The sequence below is a fragment of the Argopecten irradians genome, chromosome 15 (assembly GCF_041381155.1).
Source record: "Argopecten irradians isolate NY chromosome 15, Ai_NY, whole genome shotgun sequence".
Lineage (NCBI taxonomy): Eukaryota > Metazoa > Mollusca > Bivalvia > Pectinida > Pectinidae > Argopecten > Argopecten irradians.
In genome coordinates, this window is record NC_091148.1 from 6,799,988 (window position 1) to 6,823,144 (window position 23,157).

A 23,157-nucleotide genomic window follows, 5' to 3' on the forward strand; every position below is an offset into this window, starting at 1 on the left:
GCAACGTTGACGTCTTTATTGTGACGTCATAATTTCGTCGGATTTTCACAAACGGCTATGTCGTGTTTTAGCTTCAGTCAGCAGAAGTACCCCATTATTTGTCGGTCATTCTGGAATAGTAGACCTATTTCCGCGAAGAGACATTTCGCCCCAAAATGACATGTTCGATAACATGTACATTCCGGTCTCCTTTAACAAGAGAAATTATACGTAAAACAGCTTGACACATTTTCATTTAGAGCAATTTTTGTGTCATTATGTTTTGTACAAAATATCGTGACACATTTACTTTATTAGACATTTTTTTGCCATAGTACTGCAGTTAAACAGCGTGACATATTTACTTTACTAAATATCTGTGTGAGGCTGCTATCGGCCATTGTAATTGCTTGGAGTTTTCGGCAACATGCTTCAATAAAAAAGAAAAGAGTTCCACTATACAAGTAGACACAACACGAGCATACCGCAGTCTCCCAAACCACGTACTTCGCAACACACCGCATACATGGGAGGTTGTCATGACATTACACTAGCTGTTAAAGGGACAATTCACTGAGGCTAATTCTTTTACATAACCTAGAAGCAAAATATGGCATAAATGTATTGTTCTTATGAAACATATAACATAAAATATTGACAAATTCCACGTCATTGTTTAGCATCTTAATTGATACCGTTGTAATATTAAAAATTGTTGATCAATACTATTAAACAGGTACGATATGTACGTTGTACCCATACCCGAGCCAAAGTCACGCACGTTAAACAAATGAACAAATGTCGGCATACAAGATGTTCGACCACAATGTGTAATGGCGGACAGCGAGCGAGTGTGAACATTTAATACGCATTTAACCACCATGGGCTTTTCTGGCATATCACGGTAAAACCGACTGATCTAATTTCCATTAGAACTGGGTTTTTCTGATATATGTACAAATTTTAATGTTCTCTTAGACAGACTGAATTGTCACTTTAATAGGACATTAATTAATAAAACAAACGAACAAATCATGTATTCTGAATCTCAAGACTAAACGGACAATAAAACAAACGCATCAAGATAATCCTAAATGCTGAAGTAAATAAATCAACAGCATGATCGACGGTATTCTACGTCATATGTACCTCTGGTGCTATCACAGAACACGCTGAAATACGAAAATCGTGCCGATGTACCAGGAGAAGCCAGATAATGAAAAGCCTGCCAGCTACCCGATGGAGTGTGACCATGCGAGAAATCTTATCAGCACCATTGATCCGTTCGACCCTGAGACGACTCCTAATGGTCATATAGAAATGTATACTTTACTTATTACTTTCACTCCAAGGTCAAAAGTACAAAAAGAATTACTTTTAGATTTTCTTGATTTTAGCAGAATGTGAGAATACGCTTCACTTGTTCACAGCCATAAAACTCACTTACAATTAAAGTTAGATTTTGGTCGATAGGTTTTAATTAATGTATCGCAAGGAACGTAAAATGTATAATACGTGCGATCCTTCTTTCCAGTAATATGACATCAAGTATATAGTATAATAGTAATATGACATCAAGTAATATAGTATATAGCATCAAATAAAAACAAGTCAGGATTTAATAACAATTTGAATCAGTGTTATAAGTGATACATGTCTACTGTAAAACTCACATTGGTATATTTTTTCACTTTTAGAAGATCTCAAAATTTTCTTTTTTTTGTATTTGGTTGTGTATTGAATGAATGGAGTTGAGAATAATGCTAAAACAGTAACCTTTGAAATTGACCTTTTTGCACTATATAAGTGTGACCTGAATTGTAGACCAATGACATCTTTTAAAAAGACATAACACTTAAACAACCAATTTCTGGATCGTCATTCAACCGGTACGATCTTGACACCGGTATGGTTGATTGAATGCTGTTATAAATCACGGTTTATGTAGGTATATTAGGATACATAACATAAAAGGACACCTTAGGGCATGGCACGCTGTAATACATTCGATATATATCTGCATCTCACCACTATAAGTGGGTATCATCCTCACAGCCTCTAGGTATTAAGACTACCCAATAAAATGTGATTTAGATATATGTTTTTGTATTTTATTTATTACGATGAAAGTGTTTTGAAAATTCATATGGATATAAAATATTTTATAATGCATCCATGTTTGTTTCATTTATATATTGATACTGAATTAATTCAACAAATTGAACTCTAACAATCCATTCCAGCAGAATTTAATGACAATGATTGTACCAAGCACTATTGCATTGAGTAATTTTTAAATAGGCGAAAAAGACTATTAAAAAGCAGTAGACTGTTTCCTTGTCTAAGTTACCTTCCTCGCGGAAGCCACACGGAGCGCAGACTGGCGTAAAGAAGAGAATGAAGGGAAGAAAACCAGTCTAACAAAGCAGGCGCATTGCTGACGTTGATTTGAAGCGGTCAGAGGGAGTCTCTCCCGGGAAAAATGAAAATCTAGATTTCAAATGGTTTCATTTAGTCGCTTTTGGGACATTTTGCGTTACCATTACGGAAAATACTTAAAACCAAATGGGGCATGACGACAGATCTGTATATTAAATAAATAAATAGGCCTAGACGGAACTAATCATAGATATTTCATGTCAAAAAGGACTCGATGTGTATGGTTTTTCTTTAAGTCGAAACAAGTTAAACAAGCACTTCTCCTAGTAAACATATTGGCATGGGTATATGTACCGAACCCTGTGAAATGGTATAGATGAAATATACAATTATTCGCATATTTGGCCAAAATTAACAAGAAACACAACAATCTACGTGTCAGCGGTAATACCGAAGGTTCGGCCCGATGCATACGCACTTTGTATCAACTTAGTAATTTTTAAGTACACCCAAGAAGTGATACCAATATCATTATTTTAGTCAAGTGCAAATATATCAATGAGGATGATATCGATGTTGAATGGAATATTTTAACAAGAATAAAAAGAAAAAAAAAGAAAATTGAATAGATTCTCTAAACCAAGAATGAAATAAAATAAAAAAAAATATATAAACGGATTCTCTTTACGAATAACCAAAGATTGATCAAATAAATATTGGATGGAAATGAAGAAAATAACATGTACATAAAAAGTTATAAATGAAATATTAGTGTTAAATCAAATTATTTCTACAGCGAGTGTCTGACCTCGGTTTGGCATTTGATTTTAATGATGTGTGACAATTGACTATTTCACCTGGGTGCAAATTACCTATGTCACGTGGTACAGGTACATCGCTATTGCTGATCTCGTAGAAATATTAAGAATACCCAGACTTATAACGGCTATACCACAGACGGGTTGAAGAAGTGTTGGTTCTCAGTGCTCTGGAACAAATCAGCTGGGATAACTATTGTTATTATTAGTGACAATGAACGGATGTCAAGGGTTAAGAATGTTCTCGCTCGCATTTGTATGTCTGTTTTATACATCTCAAAGTTCTCCATTAACGGACGAACGCAGCAAAGGTTAGTAATATTAATAATTATATAAATCATTATATCATTATTTTATGTTACATTTTCATTCATGAAATAAATGTGATTTGGGTACACAATTTTTTTTCTGGGGAGTATTCCTATTTTTTTCAAAATGCTCGTTTGTTTTAAAAAAAAAATGTATAGCAAATTTAATTTACATAAATTTTAGCAATATCGGTAAAAATGCAGTAATACTGAGAGTATAGTATAAAAATGCTCCAGTGTAGAATAGAGAGCGTGTTTTCCTTTTGATAGGGCAGAGAACGTGTTTTAACTACATTATGTAATTCGCTGTGTGATGTATTTGTGTGTAATATCCTAAACACAGGATGTAAACTATGGTAATATATTTTGCAAAAGTTGTATATAATAATGTGATGGTTCTTAAAGTTAGATTTCCTGCGAATTTCACTGTAACGATATGTCGGTTAAACATTTGATATTTGAACATGGACATGTAACTTGATGACCTAACTCCCAAAAAGCATATGTCGGCCTATAAGAGAGCCGAAATCTACGGATCATATATTACTTGTTTTGAATAAAGCGCCTTCAATCACCGCCATGTTCAGTACTTTCGTCTTTTATCGGAATTCCGAATCGTATCACGTGACTGACGTCCACACGACCTGCACGTGGTGAGCCAGGTAACTAGCGTAAGCGCACCTGTGTTTGTTATGTTTTCCTTCTGGCTAATATGAGCAAGCCATTTCAATTCATATGTAGCTTTGAGTGTTCGAATGTTAACGAAAGTTGTGCAAATTCAATTATAACCTTTCAACAAGTCACACATAATACCTCTTCTAAAATTTCTAGTTTATAAGATAATGTGGTTTGTTGATTTGTTGTAGAGTTAAACTGTCAGAATCTGGTATTGCATATATATTTTCAAGAATCAATTATTTATCATCTACAATAAAAGTTGCACTTTTTCATACCCCAATGAAATTTAAAAATACTAACCTCAATGCTTAACACACTTAACTACATCAAAAATATTTACCTACAGAGAGTGATTCGGCTTGTGTGTCATACCACATTGATTCTGATAATTAGCTTTATTGCTGAAATACTTTACCGATGGAGTTTGGGACACCTTGACACAGTTTCACTAAATATAAAGATGCACCACCGCCGTCAGAGCATAAACTATACTCATCATTTGATCAATTATTGGTGGTTATTTGTGAATATGTATATGTCTAATTAACACAAAAATAATGTAAAATAATTCATAATTTTGCTTTTAGTGCATACGCAATCAGTACTTCATTCCATATAGGACATAGTGCCACAAAATTCTTACAGGACGCAATTAATATTTTAAATATTTTTTCTTCAAGAAAAATTAGATGCTCAAACTAATTAATGGCGGTTATGATGTAAAGTAAATAACTTTGTTAATGTGGAAAATTACTTATTCGTCTGCTTTTTGATAGAGAAAAGTACCAGCGGTGGAGCATTTAAAATTCTCTATAGGAAAACATTGCAGAATTAAAGTAAGACTGCTTAAGATATTGTCTTAATGTTACGCTTTAATATGGGGATTTTTAAGTTAAAGATACTCCACCGCTGACAAATAATAATTTTTCATAATCAAAAACAAGAGCAGACGATTTAACATTTTTCCTCAGTTACAAAAGTTACTTACTTTACACCATTACCACCATTGAAAAGTTTGAGCTTCTAACTTTACTTCAAGTGAAAAATAAGAAAAATGATTAATTGCATCCCCCCAAAAAAAAATCCGTGGCAATTTATCCTATATGGCATTGCGCATGCACCAAAGGCAAAATAAATTATTTGATATTATTTTTTGTATTAATTAGAGATATATATATACGATTAAACACCAATTATTGTTCAAGTAATGTATATCATTTATGCTCTGTCGGTGGTGGAGCATCTTTAAGTAACTCTATACAGTTAAGGAATTTTCGCGAAACTGGACCTATGTATAACATCACACATATAAAATCTTATTCTAAAAATGTTTGACATGTAAAATTTTATTTAGTCATACAGTGAGTTGGTATTGACTTTCTGAGTATAATAAATCTGACGAATATCTACCGAACGACGCATTTCTGCTGACGATATTACTTTTTTATTGCATGTAAAATACGTCCCCTACCTTGGTAAGTGATACCCAACATTTACGGGTTAATGGTGAAAACTGACTATAAAGACACATATCTCCAATATAAAGACACATATCTCCCGGAATCAAAATGTCAACAGTCATATTGGACCTGTATACCGATAACAATATTGAGCTTTTATGGCTAATATAGAACTGCAAATGAAAATAATATTTAAATGATTATATCTCTACGTGTGGTTATTGAATATACAGATATCCGTACATTATATGAAGAAAGATTATTTAAAGTGGAATGTTGTAAATATTTGACACATTTCTAAAACCGTGTCTCCATTTTCTGAATGTCGTCGACCAATGATCGATAAAAGGTCTTATTCTTGATTATGCGGAATCAACATTTACTCGTTCGGGATAGCTGACATTTTAACATCCTCGATGCTCCAGGGGTTACTGACAATATATTCACCCATGGACGATCACGTAGTAAAGTTGAAGGCAGTTCAGGAGAAAACAAATAACCAATTACAGGCCAGCAAAGATTTCCTTTCAAGACTACAGAGAGAGCGACATCCGACTTCAAAGCTACACAGTCAGCCACAGTTTACCGTTATACGATTCTTTTGATGTGTACATAAATCGACCATATTACCTCTTCTATTTTGTTGCATCAAGTTTTAGTGTGATATAGTCCAGGGGTAGATAAAACGTCAATTATAGTAACCCATTGAGTATCGAGGATGATATAATACTAACTCTGTTGTATATTCGAAATGTACTGTATATTTCTCTAAACCCAAAAACACACAGGTTTAGGACCTCATTCTCCACATCCTAAAAGACATGTTCGTCACAGCAAGGAAACATAGATAAACAAATAAATAAATCAGTCAACACGAGTCATAATGCTAACTTGACATATAAAATATGTGAGAAAACTAAAATACCTACTCCGGTAATCTTAGGCGTAAATGGGTCTACATGGTAAAAAGCTTGGAAGACCATCGAATAGAGGGAAGATGACTCACAAACTTTCATTTGCATTGAATGAATTATATTGCCGTAGAATATAAAATCCTTTAAATACTTTAAATTTGCGAATACGCGCAATGCGGAACTATTGCGATAATTAGCAGAAGAAATTAATTTAATCACAGACATTCATCTTCAAAAGAATTGTGGTTATTCGCTATACATGTTTTTGTATCTAATTCGATGGCATCACCGGATTGCCGTACTTTTGTTATATTACATATATAATGCTTTTATACATAACAAAACTGAGAGTCATTAACAATTCAAAATTGCAGTTTTTGTATTAATTTGTGTGACATAACATTTTATCCATAAAGGGTATTATCTAGTTTTTGCTATTTATGTGTGTGGTGTTTTTGTGTTAAGTATTTCTTGTGTTTTGTATTTTGTTTTGTTGTTTCGTGTTCAATATTTTTGTCATATTGTTTTTATGTTTTGATATGGCGGCCATATTATTTTTGTGTTTGATAGTTATGCGAAGTTGCTTTTACGTTCGCTATATTTGTTTTGTGTTTTTGTGTTTTTGTGTTTGCTGTTTTTGTCCTTTATGTGTTTGTTGTTTTTGTACTGATGTTTCGTGTTTGCGTTTTTGGTCTAGTTGTTATTGTATTAAATCGACTTTACATTTCCCAGGTATAAGGGACACTGAGATTGAGCTGGAGAATGTCCTCAGGCAGTTTCTGAACGAGAGGTCTGATGATGACGACCCAAAGCCATACAAACCACAGGTGAGAAATCGTTAACTGCCAACTAACGTATTTAAGTGGCGACAATTTAATTTTGGATGTGGTTCAATTTTTTATTTGTAAAATAAGTTCGTCCATCACTTCATAGACCACAAAATGAAATAAACAACAACCAGCTCCACAGTAGTAAGCATAAATACATACTTATGTAGACCTGTACCACACTGCATTGTATCTTATTTCAAATTTAACTTCCCATAACTAATATGTTTTGTTAGTTATTTTGATCAAAAACTTCAAAATAGTATACAGATAAGATTCTATGAGTAGTAAACGTGAACACAGCAACAAGATATGCTTTTAAAGGTGTGTTAATTTTAGATTTGGCCTTGGTCGACATAAAACTAATTCCGTCAAAATGTTTTTTTCGCAGTGTTTTAGAGTACACTTAGAAAACTATTCTATGTAAAATCCCTTCATGTTTGTCTGTTTAAACTTACAGAATAAAAAAGGAGAATGCGATCATAATTTGGTGTATTGATGTATAGACTGAAATCAAAAGTTCACTCTTTGAGACGGTTAAAGCAGAATACACTCAAAGATGGGGGCGTTCAGATTTTGGTCTCCGTAATGAAATGTGGTGCCTGGGGCTTATGCAGGATTCGCTAATTTGGTGTAACAAAGTGAATCCCCTGATTGGTCAAAAGTTAACATATCAGGTCATTGAATTCAAAATCGAACAGATCGTATTCATATTGTTCATATATACATGTATATAATATTACATGTAGTTTTAAGGATAACCACAACCTATTATGTAGCTATTTATTTCCGCAGGAATAATATTTTTACAAGTTCGTGTGAGAAAATGACATGGAAAATATGATTCATGAATAAGAAATGTGTAAATGACACCTTACTATGACATATATCGTGCTATTTCAGCTTCTGAACGAGCGGTCTGATGAGGAAGACCCAAAACCATACATACCAAAGGTGAGAAATCGTTAACTGTCAGCTGACGTATGTAAGTGGTGATTAATATAATCTTCCCCTACCTAGAGCGTGTGACAACAAAATCACAACCCGAGGGGGAATTCAGGAATTCCAACCAAGGTTGTGATTTTTTTGCAAGTTCGAATGCTTGATTGTGTAAAATATTGGCTTTGGCGTAAGAATTGAAAGAGGTTTTCAAATAAACGAGAGAGACATGCAATGATTAAATTTCATATAAAACATTGATAATAAAACAGAAATATCTAATGGTATATTGATTGTGAATGCAGTTTTCATGACAATTAAACAGAAATAATCTTTCATTATTTTTACCAAAGGGCGCCCAGATGGTAAGAGGTATGGGTAAAATTCAGAATGAACGGAGGAATACCCATCCAAAGCGTGAACAACCGCCAAACATTAAGGAGGTAAGCGTTATTGTCTTCATGAAAATCGTCTCGGTCACTAGTTAAAACTTATTCCCGGAATCAGAGCAGAATAAGTTAAACAGTTGGAAATGTTGTTTTAATTTCAAACTTAACATGGGCTTTAAGACATGAACAATAATAGAAGTACCCTACAATCTCGATAATAAGTCTGAATTGACAAAAGGCCTATCATGGAAGCAAGACGTAGAGTCAAATGTCGGCGAGAAGGTTATACGAAATATTCTGGTGAAATATTTTTATTCATACATGTTACTTGCCAATATGTGTGTGTGTGTAACTAAACGCTTGATATCCGGAATTTAACTCAAAGATGGCCATGTGTAATAACACATAACCATGATGTATATCGTCCTATTTCAGTTCTTGTATTTAATCTGTCCTTGCTAAGTGAAAATCCCGCAAAAACGACCGGCTTTGGGTTACTGAGTTACCGTAAAGACAATAACAAACGTTTTCCAAATAGGAAAGCAACTTGAAAGTGCAATATTAAATCATTTTAATTCCAATGCTTTTTTTTGAAGATGACGAAAGAAGAAACATTCAAAGAGAAAAGCAAGGCAATTTGTGACGGGGGAACATGTCATATGGTAAGTTTGTTTCTTTAATTAGTAAATTAATGATAACAACCACCTCCATAGAAGGTATTCTTAGTGACATAATTAGTTACAAAAAAAAAAAAAAAAAAAAAAACGAAAAAAAAACAACAACAAAAACCATAGACACCCTCCCCCCGTATAACACCGTGCTGTGTCCTCAATGACCCATTTAACAAAACAATATTGACTTGAAATGGCGACTTTCATCGATGAAGCGGATTTAAGGGACTATTTTTAGCTCACCTGGCCCGCAGGGCTGGTGAGCTTATGTCATGGCGCGGCGTGCGTCGTCCGTCCGTCCACATTTCTTTTAAATCACTACTAGTCATAGAGTTCTGCATGGATTGTAACCAAATTTGGCCACAAACATCCTTGGGGGAAGGGAAACAGAACTTGTATAAATTTTGGCTCTGACCCCCAAGGGGCAGGAGGGGCGGGGCCCAATAGGGAAAATAAAGGTAAATCCTATAAAACGCTACTTGTCCTAGAGTTCTGCATGGATTGAAACCAAATTTGGCCACAAATATCCTTGTGGAAAGGGGAACAGAACTTGTATAAATTTTGGCTCTGACCCACTGGGGGCATGAGGGGCGGGGCCCAATAGGGGAAATAGAGGTAAATCCTATAAATCGCTACTTGTCCTAGAGTTCTGCATGGATTGCAACCAAATTTGGCCACAAACATCCTTGGGGGAAGGGGGAAAGAACTTGTATAAATTTTGGCTCTGACCCCTGGGGGCAGGAGGGGCGGGGCCAAATAGGGGAAATAGAGGTAAATCCTATAAATCGCTACTTGTCCTTGAGTTCTGCATGGATTGTAACCAAATTTGGCCACAAACATCCTTGGCAGAAGGGGAAGAGAACTTGTATAAATTTTGGCTCTGACCCCCTGGGGGCAGGAGGGGCGGGGCCCAATAGGGGAAAATAGAGGTAAATCCTATTAATCACTACTTGTCGTTGAGTTCTGCATGGATTGTAACCAATTTTGGCCACAAACATCCTTGAGGGAAGGGGAACAGAACTTGTATACATTTTGGCTCAGACCCCTGGGGGCATGAGGGGCGGGGCCCAATAGGGGAAATAGAGGTAAATCCTATAAATCGCTGCTTGTCCTAGAGTTCTGCATGGATTGTAACCAAATTTGGCCAGAAATGCATCCTTGGGGGAAGGAGAACAGAAAATTGTATAAATTTTGGCTCTGACCCCCCGGGGCCCAATAGGAGAAATAGAGGTAATCATATAAATCGCTACTTATCCTAGAGTTCTGCATGGATTGTAACCAAATTTGACCAGAAACATCCTTGGGGGAAGGGGAACAGAACTTGTATAAATTTTGGCTCTGATCCCTTGGGGGTAAGAGGGGGGGGGCCAATAGGGGAAATAGAGGTAAATCCTATAAATCGCTACTTGTCCTAGAGTTCTGCATGGATTGTAACCAAATTTGGCCAGAAATGCATCCTTGGGGGAAGGAGAACAGAAAATTGTATAAATTTTGGCTCTGACCCCCCGGGGGCAGGAGGGGCGGGGCCCCATAGGGGAAATAGAGGTAAATCCTATAAATCGCTAATAGTCATATAGTTCTGCTTGGATTTTAACAAAATTTGGCCCAGAAATTTGGGGTTAACAGAATTTGTATTAATTTTGGCTTTGACTTCCTGGAGCAGAAAGAGTGGGGCCAAATAGGGGAATTAGAGGTAAATATTCAAATTCCTTCAGAAAAGAAACAATGAACTTGTATTCAGAACATTCCTAGGCATTACAAACCAGGTGAGCGATACAGACCCTCTGGGCCTCTTGTTGTATATTACACATATTTAACTGTCTTTGCGGATAGAAATTATTGTTGTTGTTGTATAATGATATTCATAAGTATAATTGTATGTCAATCCATTTTTCGCTTACAAACTTATTACGCCATAATAAAAAATAACTACATCTGTACATATCATCTGTTATGTATACTATATACTTAGTTTAAACTCTGACTCATACACCTACAATTACATACAGCTAAGATTGGGAAAACAAGCTAAAATATTATATTAATTCATCTCCTAAAACAAAAAGACGGCGATTTGATATGGACATATACACAATAACAGAACAGTGAGACAATGAAACTATACCTAAATAGAGATATTTCTCTCTATATTTATACAAGTATAGGTTATTTTTGAAATTATATTTTCGTGATAAAAATATTTAAAGTTAATTTTCAATTCAACCGTATTCTATTATTGTATTGTGATATAATGTACTATATTCATCCGGATGTGTTTATCTTATCATTTATCCCTCTAACTGTAATGACCAATGTATTTTCGCGACGATTTGGTTTCCCGTTCTTCTGCCGAACAACTTATTTGCAACGATTTGATTTTCGCATTTTTCTGCCGAACACCTTTTTCGCGACGGCTTGGCTTCCCGTTTTTCTGCCGAGAAACTTATTTGCGATGATTTGATTTTTGTGTCGCCTGCAACGCAAGGGCGACACTTAGGTATCACTATGTCGGCGTCGACGTCGTCGGTGTCGTCGGCGTCGGCGTCCGGGAAACGGTTTCCGTGCGATAACTGAAGTATCTATTGTCCGATTTCAACCAAATTTGGTATATAGCTTTATATCAATCATATCTCAGATGAGTTCGATAATGGTTAGAATTCGTCAATATTTGCAAGAGTTACGGGACTTTAAAATCGTCAAAACAGAAAAATCCATGGTTTCCGCTCGATAACTTGAATATTTATCGTCCAATTTCAACCAGATTTCCTAAATTGTTTAATATCAATGAGTTCTCGGAGGAATTCGATAATGGTTAAAATCCGTCTATATTTGCAAGAGTTACGGAACTTTAAAATCGTCAAAACAGAAAAATCCATGGTTTCCTCTCGATAACTTAAATATTTATCGTCCAATTTTCGTATATTGCTTTATATCAACGAGATCTTAGATAGGTTCGATACTTTTCAAAATCCATCAATATTTGCAAGAGTTATGGAACTTGATTTCTTCACCTAAATTATTAACAACATTTTACATCCACTTCCGTGGAATTCTTGTGTGTTTTTTTACTTATTCGGGACGGTTTAATACTATACACTGAAATAAAAAAATCCGTGTAATTTTATCGGATATAAATAATTTCTGTCTTGTTTTCAACAAAGAAAACAAACATTTCGTTCCATTTGAGATACAACAAATTGGTATCGATACAACTGGTACGAATCTGGAAATGGAAAGCACAGCTTGTTTTGATTTTTTTATAGATTGTTTTGTTGCCATTAGATTGATAAATCTTTGAAAAAGAAGAGATCACGATATATCATCCATTTTTTCAGAAAGTAGATGAAAGTTTTGTCCCTAAAACCGAAAAAAACGACAAACATGAAAAACAAAAGGTAAGTGTACATTGGAAACCATAATGGAATCGGGTGCAAATGCATCCTTTAGATTTTTGTTCATGAAGTATGTTGTAGAAAAAAAAATGAAATACCAGTGTCTGACTCTAAAATGAGATATGCTTCAAAGATTCCATTCCTGACACTTATATCACTATCTGGTCCTTGTCGTAGCACAACTGAAGCTTCAGTGTAGACAATGAGGCAGGTAGGTTGGTATCATAATGCACATTAAAGATATCGGTCGTTGGTTCTCCTGAAAAAACAGCATCACATGAACTGTCGAGGATGAATTTGAAACGTTTATCAGTTTTTTTTTCGTTTTATGCAAAAAAAAAAAAAAAGTTATTTTTTTTATGAAAAAAAAAAAAAAAAAAAACATAACGAAGGTGATTTATATTATTAATAATGTTAAATTTAATATAAAGTAAGTTATTTGTATTTGTATTTACATTATACTTTACATCATATACAACTGAACTTATAGTGACACCTGTTGCGTTTAAATAGGACTGAAATGTACAAATTTATATCATTTAAATACTTGTTTGGTTTTTTAAAATAAGTTACCAATGTTTTTATATTAACAGAAGTGGAGACAACCTCTAATTTTATGTTGAAAATTTTATTACTGCGCTAACTGGAAACATTTCATGGAAAAATGAAAAACGATATCAAGGATTTATAATGATAAGGATTCGTCACCGTCTCTTAACACTACTGACCACCACGCGAGATACCTATGAACCGGCAATAAAACATTTTCTTGTCTGATCGAGTCACCTATGTAAAGCTGAATAAATTTTCCGACATCTAATTCTTGCTTAAAGGATGGGAGATTTAGAGGAATTATCGCAATTTTAAATTACAAAAATCACAATTTCATGTAATTACTGCTCGCTTCAGAAAGTAAGACAGTAACCCTAGTACCCAAAAAATTATATCAAAGGTAAAGCAGTCGCGGAAAGTGCACAAGCACAAACACAAAAGCGCCTGCGACATATTCGTCAAAAAGCCCGAGTAACTTATCCTCGTCCTATATGTCCTTGTTATGTTTATTAAGTCTGAAATTAAGTATTGGTACTCTTTTCATCAAATTGATATTTGTCTATCCTACACAGCCGAACTCGAATAGCCAAAGAAAAAGGTATATTGATTATTCTGGAAATGGATTGTGGACCGACGGAGTCATCCCTTATGATGCCAGTAGTCTCAGTACGTATGCAATCTACATTGAATTTATGTGATGATCAGTATAACATGTTGTTATGGATTGGATGATGTAAAATTATAAATTGCGCCAAACAGTGTCTTTTAAACATATCATCAATATTACTTATTTTCAGTTGTAAAGGCACATTACGTACTTTTTTGAATTGTGAATCGAGATTGAAATTTATCGCAAACGTTATTATTTTATTGTTAATACTACACTTGAACACTTTTATTGAAATAATTCATATTTAATTTTCATAACGCAGGTCGTCGCCCTAATTATCGCGCGTTAGTTGACTATCACTAAGTCAGACGTCTAAACAGCGAAAATAATTTCTGGTGTTGTAAGACCATCTTAGGCCATCCAGATATAGATTCATGTAAATGTCGTTACTATTTTAAGAAATTTATAATTTTGTTTGGGAAAGGTAGTAGGCCTTTAACGATACTGCTTATTTCTCACAGAAAGTTCTCTCCCCACATTAAATGAATGAGATCAATAAAAAAATAAACAAGCTATGATGACCGATGAGATCGAGGTTGACTATGAAGGTTTGCCCAGCGTAGAGTGATGGATAGGGAAATTCTACACTCTGGGTCACAAAATGTTGTAAAATCTTCTGCAAGCTTCGGGTTTTACAACATTTTGTGACCCTCGGGTAGAACATACACATATGAAAGAGTCTTATAGTCTAGTATCTAGTTTTTTTTTTAAATATATTACTTTCCCAACTGCAGAAACTAACTCATTCGCGAGTTTCCAAAGTTCAATACGGACCTTTCATAAATATCGTTGTGTAGTACGTGGGCACCAACATAAAACAAGAACAAGATCGAACCAAGGGCCACAGGGTCACTAGTCTAAAATTATTGTACTCGGTTGATAAATTTCATTTCACATAGCAGATCATGTGAAACCCTCTATTTATACTAAATTTGTAAGTTTTAATTGGTTGTCACATTGGTACATCGTTTCGATATAAATCGGGCACTAAGTTGTGTTGATCTCAATCACATATCCTAAATGTATCGTTTTACGCCTTGAAAATTGGGAAAAAGTAAACAGAAATAAAAGTAGGTCAAACTAATCATAATGCACACACATTTATCCAATGTTGATGATTAAGTTAAGGGGTTTTTAAGTTCGCTCTTTCATGTTCTATATTCATATCTAGCTGATAATGAAAACTATACGTCAAAATACCTTCTGGTTGCCGACGTCATCATTTTTCGCGCAACTTAAAAATACCATTTCTACGGTGATTCACAAATAAGTTGTCATATAAAGATATCATTTTATTATATATGAAATATAGATTCATTCTGGTAAAAAAAGAAAAATATGCAGAGATGTGGAAAATGTATTAATATCAGTTTTTTACTGTGTTCCTGCATTTTAAAAGATAAAATGGCAAAGTTCTAAAAAGTTTGTGCATTCTGCTTTTATTTTGAATGCAAGACACTTCGTTGGTTGGATAAAAGTAAAAAAAATATGATGTTGAAAAATAATAATTTTGAGTTATTTTAATGAATTTGCAAATAACAAAAATAATTCCGTTAGAAATAAGAAACACCGTACTTTGTAGTGTCCATAGTAATGTTATAATCGATACAATCGTCCATTAAACAGTTAGGTGAACCAAAGCGCTCTTGACGAGGATATTTCCTCAGTTGTAAAACTGCCAGTAACGCCTTGTAAATATTTTAGGGCTGGAAATCATCGCATTCTATGCAAATGACGTCACCCAGAAATCAAAGTGCGCGATTATTGATGATGAGATTTGTGTTTGTGCAACTTCAAGCAGAAATCATTTCTTTTATAAGCCGATTTCACATGATATCATACAAATTTTATACAAAATGTATGTTTAAGACCATCACTTGCGAGAAGGCGCTGATTTAAAGTGCTATCAAAATAGAATGAATTGATGAGTATTTTTATACTGTAAATCAAATTTCATTCCTGGCTTCCAGATTTTCGTTACAAAACATTTTCGCCGATATTCAATTTCGCGGATTTAACATTGCATGGTTATAGCTTTGAAGTGGATTGTTCAAGAAAGGTTATATTAATTCTATCGGAGATTAAATTTCGGATACTTACTATGATCTCAATACCGCAAACATAAATTGCACGCGAACAAAAGTTGGTTTTATGTATTTCCTATATTGAGTCTTAACACTCGATAGTTTATTTTCAGTCAATGCTATTCAGAGTTCTGGTCCAGGGAGTCAGATTTTCGCATATTTCAATGATGGAATTGAGTTGTTCCATTCGCAGACGTGTATTAAATGGAGGCAGAGAGTACAAACTGATGGAGTCGAATACGTCCAAATTAATGGGACAACAGACAACAGGTAGAGACAATATTTTCTCTCCCATACTTGACAGGGTCATTCTGTAGTTGTTAAGAGTATACAACTCTGTCTTTTACCGGGGCAGGGAAAAGACAGCTCACATGCGCTGGACAATGACGTGACGTCATCATTACATACAGAGACTATTGTCGGCGATGTTATTCATTTTGTTGCATTGCGACGTTCCTGTGATGTCGGCGCTTTAGAATTGTTTCTATATAGCTGTCATTCATAATGTTTCGTTAAAGTATGGAAAAAATCGTACATAGGTTTGTCAGGCGAACGGGGATTTCTCAACCCTCGTGAAAGATTTTGGCCGACAACTCTCGGCTAGCCTCAAGTTGACAAGCCAAAATCTTTCACGAGGGTTGAGATTTTCCTTTCTACCCCAGAGATATCCGCACCTTTGGGTGATGGAAAGATTTCTCTATCTTGCCCTAGGTAAGATAGCTTGCACACGTAGATCATATTCGCGTGATAAACCGGAAATTCAAAAACGTGTTATGCAAATAAAAAAACCATTCAGTACAATTGGACAATCAATATCACATTCGAACTCGAGCTCGTGCTTCAAATCTAATGATAACACTATTCTATTTTTGCATATTCCAGAGTTAACTGCTCTTGTGGGTAGGTATCATTTGTGATTTCCATTATTTTGTAAGTTAATCTCATATGGTTTCATTTGATATACATGCAAGGCCATTCCGTTTTTGTATGCTACAGAGTTATCTGCCCTTGCATGTAGATATTGTTCATGACGTGATATGTTTGCGAACGTCTTGCTTTTCAAATGAAACCAAATGAGATTCACTTACAAAGTAATGGAAATCATAATTGTTACCTAACCACAAGGGCAGTTATATATATTCGGACGGTGGCGTCATACTATTCGGACTGTAGCCTCATATATGTTCGGACGGTGGCGTCATACTATTCGGACTGTAGCCTCATATATATTCGGACGGTGGCGTCATACTACTCGGACTGTAGCCTCATATATATTCGGACGGTGGCGTCATACTATTTGGACTGTGGCCTCATATATATTCGGACGGTGGCGTAATGCATATCAGTACAGTAGCGTCAAACATATTTGGACATTGGCTTCATACATACTCGGATAGTGGCGTCATACATATTCGTACGGTGGCGTCAAACATATTCGGACGGTAGCGTCATACATATTCGGACGATAGCGTCATATATATATTCGGACGATGGCGTCATAATATTCGGACGGTTGCGTCATAATATTCGGAATGTGGAGTCATATTTATTCGGAAGGTGGCGCATGCATATCTGTACGCTAGCGTCAAACATATTTTGACAGTGGCGTCATACATACTCGGACGGTAGTGACATACATATTTGGACGGTGGCGTCAAACATATTCGGACGGTGGGGTCATACATACTCGGGCGGTGGCATCTCACATATTCGGATTTATATGGATTATGACACCTTTTTGTGAAATTTGTGACATTTCATCCATAATCAAGATATATCACAAAACAAAAGACAAATATGAATATTGATTCGATAGTTTAGACTACGAATGGGAAAACAGTAAAGATTCCGACGCCGTTACACATCCGGTTTCAAAAGTGGTTTACTCTGCAAGCAGCTATCAGAGTACATCAACATAATGTAATACGACTAACAATTTGTGACGTGACACTTAAAAGTAGTTCGGGTCAAAGTTTATAACCTCGACCAATCAAAAGACCGTAAGGTGATATTCCACTAGTAGAATATCAATATATTTAACCGACACGCAGCACATTTTTACAATGGCCTGAGAGTGGAATAACAGGACGTAATGTGGTAGAAACATAAATACCCAAATATGCTATAATATCGCATGCGCAACGTTTTCATGACAGCTCATCAATATGAAAAAATGTATATGTGAGCGCAGTTAAAAGGCATTACCGAATAATGTAAATGTGAAATGCATCAAATATCAAACAAAGAGCTAACTGAGCGAAACTATACTAACACAGAAAATATCGTTTTTTTCTTTACAGTTACTGTAGACAAATGTTTCATTCATTAATTCGGAATTTCTTTATTGTTATACCCTAAATACTTGAAAATAAGTCGCGGCTCATGATTTTTGTATAAACTATACTACAAACAAATTTATTTTGGGGTGCGAATAAGTTTGTTATTTTCTTTGCGTATTCGGACTGTGGCGTCAAAAATATTCGGAGGATGGTGTCATAATACTCTGGCGTTGGCGTCAAGCATATTCAGACGGTGGCGTCATACGCATTAATATACTCGGGCGATGGCGTCTCACATATTTGGACTGGATATGGATTATGGCACCATGGACATTTGTGATATTTCAATCATAATCTCTGTGGGAATAATTTTTGGATGTTATTATAACAGAATTGCTCAAAGCTTCTTACAGTATTATAAGTTCGCACATTCAAGTAGCTTAGTGTTCTTGTGATATGTAGTGGCAGTGACACCTAGTGTTTTAGTATGTAACGGCAGAAAATGACGCAAGTCTGGCTTACAAATAATAACGTCATAATCAAATTTGACATAATAATTCTGAAATAGACAAAGGCGGGAATACGTGGCGGGGTACCGTGAACTCTTCACAACACTGGCGTATTAGAATATGACATCAACCTGAAGTAGAAAAAAATGAATTTTTACTCTCTTTGACATTGGCATTTTGAGGTGCAACATTTTGTTAATGAGTATACCTTATGCGGTATTTACATTTATCATATGACCTCTGTGTTTTCCCATCCAATACAGCCATTTCATAAAAATCTAGATTGCTCATTGACCGGATTTGACTATCATACCATGACACGTACTGATCTAAGACGTATGGATTAACACTGATTTTAGTAACGTGAAAATCTTAATCATTCTTCATCAGATATTTTATCTATTTCACAGTTGCTTCGCAGGTGTAGGGAAATTTTTCGGCAGGCAAACCCCTATCAGTCTAGACGTACGTGTTTCTGGTGGATGTCACTCGGTAAGTTTGCTGATGCCTTATGCTTCTCTTAAAATGTAAAACCGTAAATACTTCTGTTTAGATGCTTTAGTGTAAGTATACAAAACAATGATTTTAAATGTTTTTATACTAAAACAATACATCTCTGCTGATGCTACACTGTAATAATAATGCAAAATACATGCATCGCTTAAAACATAAAATCATAAGTAACATTTTTATACATAATGTGAGTACTTCAACAATGGTTTTTAATTTTTAAAATGGATATACTAATGTGACGCTACCCAATTTTGGTACGCTACCCAAAATGGAACACGTTTAAAATATGTGATACAGAATTTTCAGTTTACGATCTAAACTAATGATAACTATCATGAACAAAAATTAAGGTGCTTATTAATATTTGTGACAATTTTAATATGTCATTTTGTTTCCAGTTGCTTATTATCTGAATTTTGAAAATCAAAATAATGAAATTTTGAAAAACGCCGGGAAACGACGTCGTGCGACAACCCTAAAACACCACATATTTTAAAATAAGGAAAACGATTGCTGGATGGAACATTTTTGAAAAAGATGTGACATGAATAAACTAAAAAATGTTTGAACTTTCTTTAAATGAATTCAAACATTTAACATCTTCTCTGGACATTTTTTAATCAAATTTTATTTAGGAGATGTTCCATTTTGGGTACTCAAACCTGCTGAAGCACAGGGCTGGACCGGGCATGCTTCCAAGCTCTGTATTGCTAAATATATGCACAAGTAAACACATCATCAAATTAAAAATAAAAACATCTATTTGTGGAATATTAAGAAAAAAGTCTAGATTCATACTCAATTTTTTTTACAATTATCTTCAAAAAGTGTTCCAATTTGGATAGCGTCAAGTTAGAGCAATACGCCTCTACTAAGATATTACAGCGGAAGTATATTGAAATATAAAACTGTAACTATCAAAACAATACGTCTCTGCTAAGATGTTCCACTAAGAATACTAAAACAGTAAGCTTCTTCAAAAATATTACAGTGTAAATATGCTATAAATATATGCTTCACTGAAAATGTTGCATTGGAGATATGCTGAAAATAGATATTTCGCATTATTGTTAGCAAACTGAAATACTTAACTATGGTCTGCAACATAGGAATGTGACCTATTTTTGACCATGGATTTTACTTTTCAGATATCAAATATCATGAAATTATATTCAAAAGCATAAAGAAAAAAATCAACTTTGCTCGTAAGAAGAAATTGCATTGCCTTGAAAGTCATTTTATCAGCCCATTAAGAAAGAAATTGGCGTCGCCGTTTTTTGACGTCGTTTCTGATTGGTTCAGATGACGGCGTATTGATTTCGAAGAAAAAAACACAAATTCAATTTGGAATTTTGAAGAGTTTATCTTTAGAACATTGAATAATAAGATAGACTTTGAATAGGTTTTTTATGTAATGTATGCATGTCAACAATATGTGAGTACTCATATCATAAAACACTTCCTGCTCGATTTAGATTGTGATGGAGATTGCTACTATTCACCCTGTATCACTCTAAATAGTTATTTCAGTTCCTGTCTGGTGTCGTTTTATATGATTGATGTTTTCATTCTTAGATAGGGGTGGTTTTGCACGAGATGATGCACGTTATAGACGGAAGTCACGAGCAATCTCGAGAAGATCGCGGAGAAGCTCTCACAATTAATTGGAAAAATATTCAAGCATCAGTGGCTGACAACTATTTCACAGGACCTAGAAACGACATCTTGAATTCTACCGCCTCAGAACTCAGTTTAGCATCAATGTTAATGTATTCTCGAAAGGTGAGTTAAAATATCCTTATAATGAATAGCTAAAAACTGAATAAGTAAAACTCGGTTATAACAAACCTCTGTGGACAAATGGAATCACTTCGCTATCTCTTTTCTCTGTTATACACACGGGACCTTGACTGGGAATGAAAATTATTCGATTTAAACATATTTATTGTTAAATGATAAAGACAACAAAAAATTAGTCATACGTTATTTAGACTTATCAACTTATCTTCCAAAATATAAAAATATTTTGTTTCACATGTACAGCATTACAAATTACAAATATCAAAATTTATGGCTTATTTTTAAATTTTGCACTTATTTAAAGATATTTCAATTAAGCTCCTACGAAAGACCTTATTTGTTCAATTGCATATAGACGATATTTTAAAACATAGTGCATGACATAACCCCGTGAGTGCCCACTAGATCATGACATAACCCCGTGAGTGCCCACTAGATCATGACATAACCCCGTGAGTGCCCACTAGATCATGACATAACCCCGTGAGTGCCCACTAGATCATGACATAACCCCGTGAGTGCCCACTAGATCATGACATAACCCCGTGAGTGCCCACTAGATCATGACATAACCCCGTGAGTGCCCACTAGATCATGACATAACCCCGTGAGTGCCCACTAGATCATGACATAACCCCGTGAGTGCCCACTAGATCATGACATAACCCCGTGAGTGCCCACTAGATCATGACATAACCCCGTGAGTGCCCACTAGATCATGACATAACCCCGTGAGTGCCCACTAGATTATACAGAATTTAAAAAAAAACGTACTTTAGGAACTGTATTAATGACTCAGCCTAGAATGCACTATACCATCCTCGATACTCCAGGGGTTCCGATCGCTTACGATCTCTACACCCCTGGACTATCTCATAGTAAAACTAGAGGCAACAGAACAGAACAGGTAATTTAGTCGTTTGATGTACATCAAAAGAGCCGTATAACGGTTAACTGAGGTTGACTGTGTGGCTTTGAAGTTGGGCGTCGCTCTCTCTCTTGTCTTCAAAGGAAATCTTTGCTGGTCTGTGATTGGTCAAATGTTTTCCGCTGAGCTGACTTCAATTTCACTATGAGATAGTCCAGGGGTGTAGAGATCGTAAGTGATCGGAACCCCTGGAGTATCGAGGATGGCACTATACTAAAAAGGTGACTATATACTGTATAGGTGATTCTATGTTCATTATTAAGGAGCGAAGTTGAGTTTCCCACCCTTTGTCACCAGTATAGTCATGTAAGTTATACGTTGTTGTACATTGTTATACAATGTTCAGCCTGACGCATTCCGATGACGTCACATTGTTAACGGGTTCTGCGGTATACGTGTTAATGAAGTCACCCTCTCATCTCCTATACTTAAGTTAGAGATGTCACCCTCCTATCTCCTATACTAATACTAGGGATGTCACCCTTCAATCTCCTATACTAATGCTAGGGATGTCACCCTCCCATCTCCTATACTAATGTTAGGGATGTCACCCTCCCATCTCCTATACTAATTTTAGGGATGTCACCCTCCCATCTCCTATACTAATGCTAGGGATGTCAACCTTCAATTTCCTATAATAATGCTAGGGATGTCACCCTCCCATCTCCTATACTAATGTTAGGGATATCATCTTCCCATCTCCTGTATTAATTTGAGCGATGCTATCCTCACATATCCTATACTTATATAAGGGGCGTCACCCTCCTATATTCTATACCAATGTTAGGGATGTCACCCTCACATATCCTATACTAATGTTAGGGATGTCAACCTCACATCTTCTATACTTATGTTAGGGATGTCACCCTCGCATCTCCTATACTAATGTTAGGGATGTCACCCTCCCATCTCCTATACTAATGTTAGGGACGTCACCCTCCCATCTCCTATACTAATGTTAGGGATGTCACCCTCCTATCTCCTATACTAATGTTAGGGATGTCACCCTCCCATCTCCTATACTAATGTTAGGGATGTCACCCTCCCATCTCCTTTACTAATGTTAGG

General features: G+C 35.3%; 1 protein-coding gene across 1 annotated transcript in view; it reads left to right on the forward strand.

Annotated features, from left to right (window-relative positions):
- The first annotated feature begins 1,173 nt into the window (after nt 1–1,173).
- Nucleotides 1,174–23,157, forward strand: part of LOC138309660 (fibropellin-1-like) — a 73,350-nt gene continuing 51,366 nt past the window's right edge. Inside the window, exons 1-10 of the mRNA XM_069250875.1 lie at nt 1,174–1,288; nt 7,269–7,363; nt 8,267–8,317; nt 8,656–8,745; nt 9,288–9,353; nt 12,698–12,757; nt 13,879–13,972; nt 16,174–16,330; nt 19,259–19,340; nt 20,937–21,143. Coding sequence (XP_069106976.1) covers nt 1,174–1,288; nt 7,269–7,363; nt 8,267–8,317; nt 8,656–8,745; nt 9,288–9,353; nt 12,698–12,757; nt 13,879–13,972; nt 16,174–16,330; nt 19,259–19,340; nt 20,937–21,143 — 1,017 coding nt within the window. The remainder of the gene's footprint in view (nt 1,289–7,268; nt 7,364–8,266; nt 8,318–8,655; nt 8,746–9,287; nt 9,354–12,697; nt 12,758–13,878; nt 13,973–16,173; nt 16,331–19,258; nt 19,341–20,936; nt 21,144–23,157) is intronic.